This window comes from Micromesistius poutassou, assembly GCF_964030765.1.
Source record: "Micromesistius poutassou genome assembly, chromosome: 11".
Classification (NCBI taxonomy): Eukaryota; Metazoa; Chordata; class Actinopteri; order Gadiformes; family Gadidae; genus Micromesistius; species Micromesistius poutassou.
Window position 1 is genome coordinate 2,092,494 of NC_140281.1, and position 15,000 is coordinate 2,107,493.

Consider the following 15,000-nt stretch of genomic DNA (forward strand, 5'->3'; position numbering starts at 1 on the left):
GCACGTCTTGCCTGGGAGCATTACTCAGGGCTGAAAGGGTTTTTTCGTCTGACAGTTCCCAAGCCCCGACGAAACTCCTGAACCTCAGCGTGCCGACGCTCGTGTTGAGTGTGAACCTCACACACCGGCTTGAGGTTGCGTCAGTTCCTGTCCTGTTGTTGAGACGTTTCCTTGTTTGTTTGTTTGTTTGTTTGTTTGCGGTCTGCCGCTGTTCAGACCCGGTACAAGGAGCGCGGGAGGAAGGAGGGCTCCTCCTCGCTGTACTCCCTGCTCCCTGAGACCCTGGACACGGCCCGCGCCAAGGAGGTGTCCCAGCTCCTCAGTGAGGTCAGAGGTCACCACCACTCTCAATGACACTTCAGAATCAGATCAGCTTTTTTTTTTCATTTATTTTTTTTAAACAAGGCTGCTTTACTAAGAGTATTGAATCATTTAGAAGACACTTTTATCCAAAACGACTTACAGTGAATTCTGATACAGGTCATTAAGGACCATTCTCACCCTAGCCACCACTCAACCCTAGCCACCACTCAACCCTAGCCACTACTCAACCCTAGCCTCTACTCAACCCTAGCCACCACTCAACCCTAGCCACTATTCAGTCCTAATTGTTAAACCACTAATTCCAATGGACTGTAGTCCATTGGAATGTGCTGATGTTATTCTGATACATAATGATAATGCAGCATTGGGTTTGACCTGCGGTGACCTCTGTGTTGGCCCAGGTCAAGTACAAGGAGGAGGGCAAGAAGGAGATGTGTGTGAACCTGTTCTCTCTGCTCCCTGAGACCAACGACACACTCCATGCAAAGCAGGTGTCTCACCTTCAGAGCGAGGTACGATACGCACACACACACACGCACGCACGCACACGCACGTACGCACGCACACACACACACGCACGCACGCACGCACGCACGCACGCACGCACGCATGCACGCACACACACGGATACCCACACACATGGATGCACACACACATGGACACACACAGGGAAAACCTCAGACTCACACACTTACACGGACATGGACATACTCATGGATGCACACACACACACACACACACACACACACACAGATGGACACAACACATTGACGCACACACGCACACACGCGGACAAACACATGGACACAGATGTTTCTCTTCATACACCCCCTTCTGTGTGTGCATGATCACATCAAGGTCATCACAGCACATCATTCGGACTAATTGGAGGATATAAGCAATGATGTCATGATAGATTTGTTCACATCATCTCACCTATGTATGGTCAGAATGATCTTGGAATATATATATCCTGTCTTGAGAGAAAGATAGTAGAATGCAATATCGTAACAATAATGAAAAGTCCAGCATTAGGATGTGATTATAGCGGCCGTTAGAGTAAGTACCCCTTCTCTCCCCTCTAAGTGATTAAAGAATGGTTGTCCGACCGCATCCTGACACTCTGTCTCTCTCTCTGACAGGTGAAGTACAAGGAGGGGATGAAGGAGAGGACTCAGACCAGCCTGTACCACCAGCTCCCCGAGACCACAGAGACGCTGCTGGCCAAGCAGCTCTCTGAGCTGCAGAGCGAGGTAGAGTCATGTGCGATTTACATTGACAAAACAAAGTGATGCTGAGAGCATACAGTACATTGGCCTGCTGCAAGTAAGTCCTGTAAGTGCAGGTTTCTTGAAGAATAACTGGACAGTGTGTACCATAGCTATTGGAGTCAAAAATCACTATTAGAGGAAGTCAAATGCATCTGAGAGCCTAGTATGAAAACAATGAGCACAAATCGTGTGGTAAACTGGTGGTTACATTTTACGACTTTAATTTTCTTGAAACTCCTGTCTATTCAGAGTTAGCTCTATCTTTTATCCATTAAGAACAATTTGTTTTAAATTCATTGCTGCTTTGGTTTCTGAAATGAATTGAATGGAATTGTCCGGGGATTTCTGGCAATGACGTTAGCGTCCGAGAGCACATCGCTAAGGTGTGTGTTTGTGTGTTTGTGTGTGTGTGTGTTCTCTTGTGTTGTTCCTGCATCCTGTGTTTGTGGGCCTTTGCAGGCCAAGTACAAAGAGCTGAGTAAAAAGGAGGTGGGCAGCAACCTGTACTCCCTGCTGCCCTCCACCATGGAGACCCAGCACGCCAGAGAGAGCGCAGAGCTCCTGAGTGAGGTGAACGCCCCACGCCGTCCCTCGCTTCTGTCGTACGCGCGGGGAAAACGCAGAGTTCACACAGTGCTCAACATGTGATTCATATGTGCTGAAGTTAAGAATCACCTGCTTTACATTGTTTTTCTTGGTACAATAAGAACTTTATGTGGATGCATTAGTTGGTCTTATAGATGTATTGATTGTTCAACTTATTTATTTATGATTGAGTATCTTAATAATAATAATTTGGCAGAATATTTTCAACAAACAATTGTAAATTAAAGTTCAACAATCATCCTACATATCAGGCAAACGTTCATATCATGTGCTATAGTTTACCATCACGATACTTACATTCCATTCTGGGTATATTAAGTCAGGTTTTTATTGATTTTCCAAAACATCCACATTCTGCATGAATTCCATTAAAACAATTGTGCATGCAGTTAAATAATCTTCCTCCATAAGAGGCAACTGCTGATGCCCTGAGGGCGTGCTTCGTCCGACAGCCTGAGAGTTGGTTCATCTACAGTATATGACTCAGTGAATACACCAGCCAGTAGGTAAACCAAGCCGGAATGTTCCCCCAGGGGAAGTACAAGGAGAGCGGGAAGAAGGAAAGGTCCTCCTCCATCTACTCCACCATGGCCGACACACTGGAGACCAGCTTCGCCAGGGAGATCACTGACATGCAGAGTGAGGTGAGCTACATTTAGAAACCATTGGGGTACTTTTAGGTACAGCATTATGTACGACCATGAGGTACACCATGAGGTACACCATGAGGTACACCATGAGGTACACCACGAGGTACACCGTGAGGTACAGCATGAGGTACACCACGAGGTACAGCATGAGGTACACCACGAGGTACAGCATGAGGTACAGCATGAGGTACACCATGAGGTACGCCATGAGGTACACCATGAGGTACAGCATGATGTACAGCATTATGTACAGCATGAGGTACAGCATGAGGTACACCATGAGGTACAGCATGAGGTACAGCATGAGGTACAGCATGATGTACAGCATTATGTACACCATGAGGTACAGCATTATGTACAGCATGAGGTACGCCATGAGGTACACCGTGAGGTACGCCATGAGGTACACCACGAGGTACACCGTGAGGTACAGCATGAGGTACACTGTGAGGTACAGCATTATGTACAGCATGAGGTACACCATGAGGTACGCCATGAGGTACACCATGAGGTACAGCATGAGGTACAGCATTATGTACACCATGAGGTACAGCATGAGGTACAGCATGAGGTACACCATGAGGTACAGCATGAGGTACAGCATGAGGTACAGCATGAGGTACGCCATGAGGTACACCATGAGGTACAGCATTATGTACACCATCAGGGTACACCACGAGGTACGCCGTGAGACATACCATCCGGTTCAGAGGTATGTAAACAATGAGGTACACGGTGAGGTACCCGATGAGATACACTGCGAGGTAAACTGTGAGGTACACCATAAGTTACACCATGAGGTACGCCATCAGCTTCACAGTTATGTTCACCATGAGGTACAGCATTATGTACAGCATTGAGTACACTGTAAGGTACACCGTGAGATACAGCGTTAGGTACAGAGTGAGGTACACCATGAGGTGTTTTTGAGTATACTGAAAGATCAGATTACGTACTAACTATGATCTATTGTTGCTGCTATAAGGATCTTACTGGATGGCTAAATATAGTCCAACTAGTCCAATTAGCTTGCCTTTCACCTTCCATCACACAGTCATACGGTCTGGCTTGTGTGATATAATGCATATACCTCTGTTATTATTCATGTGTATAGGGTTTTTGTTCCTATTTTTTTGCTCTAGATCAAGTACAAGGAGGACGGTAAGAAGAGTCTCTCTCAGAGCATCTACTCTCAGCTTCCAGAGACCTCAGACACCCAGTTCGCTAAGACCGTCTCTGAGACACAGAGTGAGGTAAGGCAGGATCGGAAACGCTACTGTTTCTCTGACTTTGGTGGTTTCTTTGTGAGAATGAGATCATGCTGGGCTGTCGCTGACTATTATGGGCTGTGGGTTGTTCCAGATGAAGTACAGGGAGTCTGGGAAGAGAGGAGACGGCAGCTCTCTGTACTCTACTCTACCCGAGACACTGGAGACCCAGCACGCTAGAGAGGCCTCTCAGCTGCAGAGCCAGGTACACACACACACACACACACACACACACACACACACACACACACACACACGCACACATAAACGCTCGCACACACACACACACACACCCACACACACACACACGCACACACACACACACACACGCCCACACACACACACACACACGCACACAAACGCATACACGTACGCACCCACAAACACAGACACAAATTGTTATTCCATCCATCCATTCTTTCATTCATTCATCCATCTGTAAAACTGTCCATCCATCCATGGTCCATCCATGGATCCATCTTTCAACCCTCCCACCCTCCATCCCTCCCTCTCTGCGTCCCGGTATCCATGGGGTCTGTGTTGCGTCCTCCTGTGTGCAGCTGCAGTACCGGGATGCTAAGGGCGTCTCCTCCAGCCTGTACCACCTGCTGCCAGACACCTTAGAGACGGCCCATGCCAGGGAGGCCTCCCACACGCTCAGCCAGGTGACAGACACACAGACAGACGCAGCCATACGGAGAGGGGGAAGGACAATTCAGTCCTATGGTCGGGATATATCCCGACCAAGACCTCATTATCTATTGTTATAGTCTGATTTTATCACTGTATACACACGTTTACATTTGTATCATATTGTATTTTGGTTGATGATTATATTTGACTATAGGTTTTTTTACCATTATGATTATTATCTTGTACGTTTGTATGTTTGTATAGCATTGCTTTGGCAATGTACATGTACATATACCATGTCAATAAAGCCCTTTGAAGCTTGAATCCGCAGCAGGAATTGTGACAATCTGATAACCGTATGTCATTTTACACCCACCGATGTCAGACAGCGATGTGTGTATCATCTATCCATCCTGCATGAATACTGTATGAAGCCTGCGTCAGTGCCTTTCACAGCAACGCATTCAACATTCATGACTGCGCGGTAAAGAAACAACAACAAGAGTTTTGAAACAACAAACAAAGTAGAGGATCTGAATGAAACAACAAACAAAGTAGAGGATCTGAATTCAGGTCAAGGCGGCGGCGACGACGGCGGCACTATGAAGACCCACGATTTAGTAGTGCTGTTATCCAATGAAAAACCAATCCCGCCGTTGTGTCGCTAAAAACGCTGCTGTCACTCCAGATCAGGTACGAGGAGGAGGGCAGGCAGGAGATGAACTACAGCCTGTTCTCGCTGCTCCCCGAGACCATGGAGACGCAGCACGCCAGGCAGGCATCCCACCTGCAGAGCGAGGTGAGGGGGGATCACACTCACTGCTGTGGATCCGCTTGTTGTAATGTTTACGCTTACATTTTCTGGAGGAGAAAAAAAACAACGTGAATTTCATAAGGAGATAAACGAGAAACAGATAATTGTGAATTGGAAACTGTGGTTACTTCTTTTATTTTCCTTAAAGGGTGATACAATGATGCCGGTTAGGGTTAGGTTTAGTAATGAGTCCTGATTTCTGCTTTAAAGTAAATAAATAAATCATAAATACAGATTGTCATACCACATTAGATAAGGAACTCCTCTCTCTGACAGGTGATGGGTGAGGGCGTGGTCGACCGCACCCTGACACTCTGTCTCTCTCTCTGACAGGTGAAGTACAAGGAGGGGATGAAGGAGAGCACTCAGACCAGCCTGTACCACCAGCTCCCCGAGACCACAGAGACCCAGCTGGCCAAGCAGCTCTCTGAGCTGCAGAGCGAGGTAGAGTGGATCCTCAACAGAGACAGTCGTTAGCCTCCAACCCTGTGCCAGTGGTTCTAGACGGCAGCCAGATTGTGAATGGTTCTCTCAAGGTTCGGGGGGGGGGGGGGGGGGTTTCTGCGATGACTTTTGGTGAGCTCATTCCGCAGGAAGAGCCTGCGAGGCACTTTAGTTGACTTGACTTTAAGACGACGTGAAATGGCCCTCAAAGTTGATCATGCTTCCACAATATGATGTATTGGGATCAAGCAATTATAGCACCGCCAAATGCAGGCAGGATTGCGTTTGGTGTGAGTGCGAGAGTCTGACTCCCGTGTGACAACCAGTCCTTCGTTGCTACACGTGTCTGCTCTGCCTAATACCGCATCACGACCATGACAGCGCATGGTGTGTGGTGTGCTTATATGTTATTCTCGTTTTGTTTACTTTCTATTTTTTCTAACCCATGGCTCATATTAGACGGAAAGAAAATCAGTTTCATCTCAAGCTATGTCCTGCATTTGGAAGATCTATCTATGTAACGCTCATGTCAGAGAGGCCTACCAGTTCCGCACAGAAGTCTAAGTCGAGCGACGAAGCCTATTAGGCCTACCAAGGCAAAAAAGGCATGAACCTTTTTTATCAGGCTATCTAATTATATTTAGGAAGAACCAACGATAAATCAGGAAATTGAGAAGTCCACTTTGTGCGCAAGACGATGTGTCCGACACAACAAGGCACACACTCATGTATGAAGTTTTATATTATAGCCTATTGTTCAATTTGATTGATTCATTGAAGAGACATTTTACATTGGTGCTTTGTGCTATGATCTCCTGCTTCTACCTGGGGAAGCTGGGATGGATGGCCTTTCTGGGGACCAACCGCTATGCCGTCGCCTTCCTGGGCATTTTTTTAATCTTCCCTTGGGTCGTCTTTCCCAGATGGCTGATGTATCCAATCAGATAGATCCTTCAGGATCTAATTGGGTGGTGCAAAAGCGACAACGCAAGCTCTGTGTAAGCCCATTGGCTTTTATATAAGGTGGAACGTGAAAATTATATCATATTATTTGCTAATAGCACTGTGGATAAGTTAATAAATATGTACCCAAGGAAGTTATATTGAGTAGCTTTCAACATTCAGTAGCGAGCAGCTGAGAAGCTTTGGATAAAAGCGTCTGCTAAATGGCTGAGTGCTAATCCATTTCTTTTGCTTTATATTTAATTATGTCCCGTTGCAGAACAAGTATAAGGAGGCGGGAAAGCGAGGGGCGAACAGCAGCCTCTACTCACTCCTCCCGGGAACCATGGAGACGGAGCACGCCAAAGAAGCCTCAGATCTGCTCAGTGAGGTACCACAGCTGTGATGTCACTTCCTGTGTTATAGTTCTGTTTGTATTTGATTCTTTTCACCAAAGGTCCGGCGGTACCAGCCTGATTCTGTTAGTGCTTCTATGTCGGTTGGGTCCGAGTCACGTTATCTCATTTAAAATCAATGTCACGCTTTTTTTAAACCAAATATCTGTCCCTCCCTCGACTAGTAAGACCTTTCTGTTGGTTATTTTCATGATGCTCTGCTTTTAACCAGACCAAACCCTTACCAAAACTGAACTAATGCCTGAACCTGTTTCAACACTTCATTCTTAGACTTTATCGGCAAATATAACCCACCTTGCGTTTATAGCTAAACCCTCCCTAATGCATAATAAAATATAAATATATACTTATAAAACCTTTATCATTCCACTTTCTCTCTTTGTAAATTGCACGATTAATCATCTTTGGTTCTGTTATTATTCTGTGCTTCTTTCTAACTGTGTCTGATCAGAGAGTGTGCGGCGTGTGTTTGTGACCCAGGTGAAGTACAAGGAGAGCGGGAAGAGGGAGATGTCCTCCTCCCTCTACTCCACCATGGCCGACACACTGGAGACCAGCTTCGCCAGGGAGATCACTGGCATGCAGAGTGAGGTGAGTGTCTCTTCCTATTTGTTCAACTGTTCTTCACAAAATGTGCCAGTCAAACAATATACATAACAAACTCTTATCAATTCTATCAAAGTCTCAAAGTCTCTCTTTCACCATCAATATTCAATGCTACACCTGGAGGATTTGAGTTGGTTGTTTACCTTTTATTTTCCATGAATGTTTATTTTCGGTGTTATTCCAGAACAAGTACAAGGAGGACGGTAAGAAGAGTCTCTCTCAGAGCATCTACTCTCAGCTCCCAGAGACCTCAGACACCCAGTTCGCCAAGACCGTCTCTGAGCTACAGAGCGAGGTGAAGCTAGGATCGCTATTTACCAAATCAATGATTCAGTCATACTACACGTTCGCCTTTGTTCACGTCTGGGTCACAATGAGGTCATTGTTCTGCTGTTGGTTGCTGACTATTATGGGCTGTGTGTTGTTCCAGATGAAGTACAGGGAGTCTGGGAAGAGAGGAGACGGTAGCTCTCTGTACTCTACTCTACCCGAGACACTGGAGACCCAGCACGCTAGAGAGGCCTCTCAGCTGCAGAGCCAGGTACACACACGAGCTCCCATGTTGTGTTTATCGAATGAACTCATTCACATTTGAAATAAAAAAGACGTCTCCACTCTTGACCCTCAATAACAGCATCACCCGTGTTATCTCTGTCTGTGATCTGTATGTGCTCTTGCACATGTGACCTGTGTGTGATATGTATGCTATCTCACCTGTCTGTATGTGAACCTTATGTTATTTAACGTGTGCTGCCTGTGTGTGTGATCTGCCTGCAGCTCCAGTACAAGCAGGCCTCCAGGACAGACGGCTCCAGCAGCCTGTACCACCTGATGGCGGAGACCAACGAGATGCACTTTGCCAAGGAGCAGTCAGAACAGCAGAGTGAGGTCAGTGGGGCTGTAGCAGACCGACACTCGATCCCTCCTCATGCCCTCATCTAAAAACTGGGAGTGGAAAAGGTTTTCAGATGTCCGCTGCAAAGTCTGACTTGCAGTGGACACGTTCACACTGCGTACGAAAGAAGCCGCAAGCTTTCTCAAAAAGTGATTATTTTCCCCAAACAACATCAACAACCGTCTTAGAAGACGTTCTATTAACAAGAGAACAAAAAAGGCGATCTAGCGTTCCCTTTCTTCCCGGTGTGTTTGCTTTACTCTGCGTCTCCTCCGACGCCAGGTGAAGTACAAGGAGGACGGCAAGAAGGAGGCCAGCGTCAGCCTGTACTCCCTGATGCCCCACACCCTGGAGACGCAGCGGGCCCGGGACCTGACGGACATGCTGAGTGAGGTGGGCGAACCGGTACAGCGGTGGACCGACTCCTCACCCTTGTTGACCAGCTGTCAGGAAAACACAATGGGCCTTCTTAGCCTGGCGGCCGTCTTGGTTCTAAACGCTCACAGGGCGGTGGAACTGAATGCGTGATGGAGCATTCAGTTCACCTAGCAGAGGGTTGCTAGGTGATCAAGGCCGATCTCGGGGGGAGGGGGGGAGCAGGAGGAGGTAGAGGAGCTCTTAGGCCCCCCCGTCCACACGGGCGAAAACGATCCGTTTTCCTTTGATGCGTTTCAGGAATATCTCCGTAAAGACAGACCCGTCCGAAAATCGAGCTGTAGAAACGCTGTAGTACATATTCAAGGCGACTGTGTGGCTCTGGCGCGTCAAACCTGCACGCATCAAGCCCATGCGCTGTATACAATACATACAGTCGAGGAGGAGAAAGCAGTTGTTAAACCTTTTAGATTGAGCAGAAATACTTTTTTAATGTACAGTTAGTAATTAGATTTACCAAGGGGCTGTATTTAAAGCTACAAAAAGAATACAAATCAAATAAAAAACCACACAAATCCTAACCGCATAGGTCAGTTTTTATCTGAATCCACCCTCGGAAGTGGTTTCAGAAAAGTGTGTTTTCCGGCACTGGATCCAGCGGATCCGTCTGGACGGTCGGCCCAAACGCACAAGACTTATGCAGTTTCACCAAAAAAATCGGCTCCGTGTGGACAGGGCCTCCGTGTGGACAGGGCCTCCGTGTGCAACAACGCTTGTTATAGGGTGTGAATTCCCCTCATTGTTGTCATGGATGGATTGGATGGACGCCTGGATAGGAAGGTGAATGGGGGAATGATCGGTAGTTAGGTAGGTAGAGTACAGCTAAAAGTGTACAATATCTGTAGATCGACTTTGGTTTTCTGTTCGATGCAGATTTGAAAGATGCTTCCAGCTGCCAACACAGAAATATTCAAATGTTTCAGCTCTAAACTTTATTTAAAACCCCTTTCATAAAGTGGCACGGGAATCAATTTAACCACAGTTAAATGCTAAGGAGTCTGTATTCAAGGGTTTTCAAATGTCATACTTGTGATTCATAATGTCATGTAATAATATAATTGTCCTCCCTTTCTTTCATTGCACATCCTTGCCAAAATGTGTCAACCATGACACTATGTCTTACTGTGTGAGTGTGTGCCCCTGGGCCGTCTTCCAGGCCAAGTACAAGGAGGCTGGGAAGAAGCAGACTTCCAGCTCTCTGTATCAGCATCTCCCAGAAACCCTGGAGACTCAGCACGCTAGAGAGGCCTCCCAGCTACAGAGTCAGGTACATGCACGAATGCACACACACACACACACACACACACACACACACACACACACACACACACACACACACACACACACAGAAACACACACACACACACACACACACACACACACACACACACACACACACACACACACACACACACACACACACACACACACACATACACACACACACACACGAGAAACCATGGAGACTCCATGGAGAGCATGCTAGAGAGGCCTTCCAGCTACAGAGTCAGGTACACACACATGCACACACACACACACACACACACACACACACACACACACACACACTCTCACACACACACACACACACACACACACACACACACACACATCATCCAGAATACCTGGAGACTCAGCACACTAGACACACAAACAAACATACCTTTTACAATGAACATCTATCTGTCATGTTTCAGATTTGATTTGCTATTTGCCATCTCAACATGGCACATACAATACACAAGGGCACAAGTGAGAAAGTGTGAGACAATATAAAAAATACAGTAAAATAGGTGAAGGATTGTTGACATAACAGTAATATTAAATATAGAAAGATCAATATCTCCTTACGTCTATCAAAAATAAATAAATAATAAACCAAATTTGATTGATGATGTTGTGACATGAATTGTGTGTTCTCCTGTGTGTTCCCCCTCCAGATCCTGTACAAGGAGGAGGGGAAGAAGGAGCTGGCAGGAGCCGCGTTCCACCACATGCCTCAAACTCTGGACACACAGTTTGCTAAAGACATCACCCAAATGCAGAGCCAGGTGAGCTCATGAATGGTTTGTAAAGACTCACTGATATAATTAGGGTACGGTAACGACCTCTTAGATCAGTGGCGGTTCTAGGGGGGGGCCAGGGGGGGCCAGTGCCCCCGTAACTCTGAGTCCGGCTCCCCCTGTGGCCCCCCCGAACGAGCCAACCCCACCCCCCCGTCAACAATCGCGCCCGCAATAGCGCTCGTCCGCGATCCAACCCCCCCCCCCCCCCCCCGTCAACAATTTGGTTTGTGCCCCTCTAACAGAAAAGCCGGCCCCCCCCATTAAAACCGGTCTAGAATCGCCACTGTCTTAGATCACTTTACCTTTCTAGTGAACAGTTAAAGCAGCATCTTACTTTTTCTGGCCACTAGAGGGAGGAAATTACACTCCACTTGTAAAAAGATCCACATTTCTACTTAACTAAGCCAGATAGATTCAGACGCAAATGTTTTAATGATCAACGTATGGCGACTGGTTTACAAATCTAGTTGGAGCTGCAGGACCGAGCACATTGCTTGCTTACATAGACATTTCTTTTCCAGATCAAGTACAAGGAGGACGGTAAGAAGAGTCTCTCTCAGAGCATCTACTCTCAACTCCCAGAGACCTCAGACACCCAGTTCGCCAAGACCGCCTCTGAGCTACAGAGCGAGGTAGAAGCCTTGCTATGTTTTACTGAAATTAGGCACTTGTGGTCAACAACATACCGAAACTACACACCGAAGACCAAAACCTTTGAGGGGAAACAATATGAAATGTATTTAACGAGTAGGCTCAGCAAATTATTTAAACAATTTTTTATTATTAATTTAGCTGTGGGGAATTACTTAAGTCGACAGAAATCTTGCTCTTTAATGAAAAGGCGTGGATTGGTGTGGTATTTCTGTACTGTTTTCAGGTACAATACAAGAAGGCAGGGAGACAGGTGGCAGGCAGCAGCCTCTACTCTGTGATGCCAGAGACTTTAGAGACCCAACATGCTAAAGAAGCCTCGCAGATGCAGAGCCAGGTAGACACACACACATGCCCACACACACACACACACACGCACACACGCAGACACACACACACACACACACACACACACACACAAACACACAAAGACACACACACACACACACACATATGCACGTGCACGCACGCACACACACACACACACACATGCACGTGCACGCACACACACACACACACACACACACACACACACACACACACACACACACACACACACTTACAAACTACGCAGACACTCAGACACAAACAAACTCGCACTCAGTTGCATGTGCACGCACGCACACAAACACACACAGATGCACACGCATGCCATGCTTGGTGTGAACCAGTATTCCTCCTGTCTCCAGATTAAATACAAGCAGGGACTGCAGACAGACCTTTCTTCCACTCTCTACTCCGGCCTTCCAGAGACCATCCAGACCCAGCTGGCCAAGGAGGTCACCGACCTTCAGAGCCAGGTAGCACACACACACACACACACACACACACACACACACACACACACACACGAACACACACACACTCAAGCATATACATGGGTTTACAGAGAAAAGGAAAGACAGATGGATAATCCTGAGTGTGTTGTAGGTGAAGTATAAGGAGGGTGGTAAAGCAGAGAGCTCCACCCCTCTCTACCACCACCTCCCAGAGACCATAGACACACAGTTTGCCAAGCAGATGTCAGAGATCCAGAGCCAGGTAAAACTCCACCCTTTGCTCCATCATCAAACTAATTAAAATGTCATTACATTAAATAACATTACATTACATTTGATCTTATCTTCCTTTCTTTTATTTGGAGTGTTACTTTAGAATGACTGTTATTTGAATGTCTCAACATATGTTTTCCCGCTATTTCCTGTAGCTGCAGTACAAGAGGGACAAGGAGGATCTGTCCTGCACCCTGCACTCTCTGCTCCCAGAGACCCTGGAGACCCAGTTTGTTAAGGAGATGGCTCTCACACACAGTGAGGTGGGGAAACAGTGTGTGTGTGTGTGTGTGTGTGTGTGTGTGTGTGTGTGTGTGTGTGTGTGTGTGTGTGCGCCTTGGTATACAATGTGTACATGTTGTAGTGGTGTTCTTTGTGTGTGTCAAAAAGCCATTATCATTGGTTAGTATACAGGCTGCCAGCGTTTTATATTTGTAGAACGTGAGTCAGTTATAGGATGTGATTTTATTTTTCTTTACGACTTTAATACTAGCCCATAGTGGTAAGCCATGTGTTTGCCGATGGTGACGTAGATTGATAAATAAGTAGACTCCTGTGTATTTAAAGGATATTTAAAACAGTTGATTATTTGCAGCCAGTTTGGAAGCAGACAAGCACGATAAGCAGAGCCCCAGCCAGGAATGGATAGCAGCTTCTGCTCTGGGCTAGCTAGTGCCAAGACTGTTCCCTCTGTATTTAGCTTTATCATCATACCTGTTTCATCTGTCTGCCATTAAGAGTACACCCGCTAGGATATGGGTTACATACTGTTTTAAGGCAACTCCATCTAAATCATGTCCTTTATACATTCATTTAGCACTCCATTTTTGCCATTCAGTTCACCATTAGTTTAAATATTCTGTTTTCTCTACTGATCCGGTATTGTCAGCCAATCAGATTAGCGGTATATATATCTCACTTGCTGCTGCTGATAATGATGCTCGTTAACAGTTCTTGAGAGGGAGGAACTTGTAAAGAATTTTGACAATGCAATTCACTTTGTGTTTTATATATCAAAGTGCTTATCTGTGTGGTTGTGTGTGTGTGTGTGTGTGTGTGTGTGTGTGTGTGTGTGCGTGCGTGTGCGTGTACATGCGTGTGTGTGTGTGTGTGTGTGTTTGTGTGCGTGCGCGTGTGTTTGTCAGGCTAATTATAAAGCGGGAGTGAGGGAACAGAGTGGCTCGTCTCTTTACTCCAAACTGCCAGAGACTTTAGAGACGCAGCGCGTTAAGGAGGTCACACAACTCCAGAGTGAGGTAAGAGTGTGTTTGTCTGTGTGTGTGTTTGACTGTGAAGTGATAAGTAGAAAACAATTAAATGTATATATATATATATATATATATATATATATAAATGCTACATAAATGCTCAGAACTCTTACAGACATCTTCAAATTGCCATCTAAACACAAATCTTAGAATATGGAAAAAAGGTAATAGTCTGAGCTTTGGTGTTGTAAATAGCTTGGTTGGTTGACAGTTATGAGTCTATAATAGTGTCTATGTAGTCTCTGTCCATCTGATGTTATATCTTCTTTGATCATTATAACCAACAAGCGGATCAATTAGAAAAGGGAACTCACAACTTTGCTTTGTCTTGCTTGTGTTTCTTCTCAATTCATTAACCAACCCACATTTCCCAACTGTCATTAATAAACTCTCTAATGCAGAGTCATTTTTTTGACTTTGATTTTTGACTTTGATTCAGTTCCTTGGGAATTTAATTCCTTCACTGTATTCATTACTCTTTAGTTCCCTGTAAGTCCACTCGTCGCATGGACTCCATGAAAGAGATGCTATTCTGTGTGGAACATCTTTGTACATAGAGAGCGAGATTTTGTTTGTATTCATTTATTTATAATTGTCGTCTTTTATTTGCTGAAGCTCTTTGAGACACTTATTGTGAAATCAACCTGATGTTCCCAGTA

General features: G+C 45.9%; 1 protein-coding gene across 1 annotated transcript in view; it reads left to right on the forward strand.

Annotated features, from left to right (window-relative positions):
• LOC311355875 (uncharacterized protein) overlaps positions 1-15,000 on the forward strand; it is a gene marked incomplete at its 3' end in the record, with an annotated part of 48,611 nt that overhangs the window by 7,729 nt on the left and 25,882 nt on the right. The window contains 24 exon segments of the mRNA XM_084475693.1: positions 217-327; positions 726-836; positions 1,467-1,577; positions 2,055-2,165; positions 2,735-2,845; positions 3,994-4,104; positions 4,214-4,324; positions 4,680-4,784; positions 5,441-5,551; positions 5,900-6,010; positions 7,233-7,343; positions 7,849-7,959; positions 8,159-8,269; positions 8,405-8,515; positions 8,752-8,862; positions 9,152-9,274; positions 10,461-10,571; positions 11,245-11,355; positions 11,892-12,002; positions 12,248-12,358; positions 12,711-12,821; positions 12,952-13,062; positions 13,229-13,336; positions 14,219-14,329. Of these exon segments, the coding sequence (XP_084331819.1) occupies positions 217-327; positions 726-836; positions 1,467-1,577; positions 2,055-2,165; positions 2,735-2,845; positions 3,994-4,104; positions 4,214-4,324; positions 4,680-4,784; positions 5,441-5,551; positions 5,900-6,010; positions 7,233-7,343; positions 7,849-7,959; positions 8,159-8,269; positions 8,405-8,515; positions 8,752-8,862; positions 9,152-9,274; positions 10,461-10,571; positions 11,245-11,355; positions 11,892-12,002; positions 12,248-12,358; positions 12,711-12,821; positions 12,952-13,062; positions 13,229-13,336; positions 14,219-14,329 (2,667 nt within the window).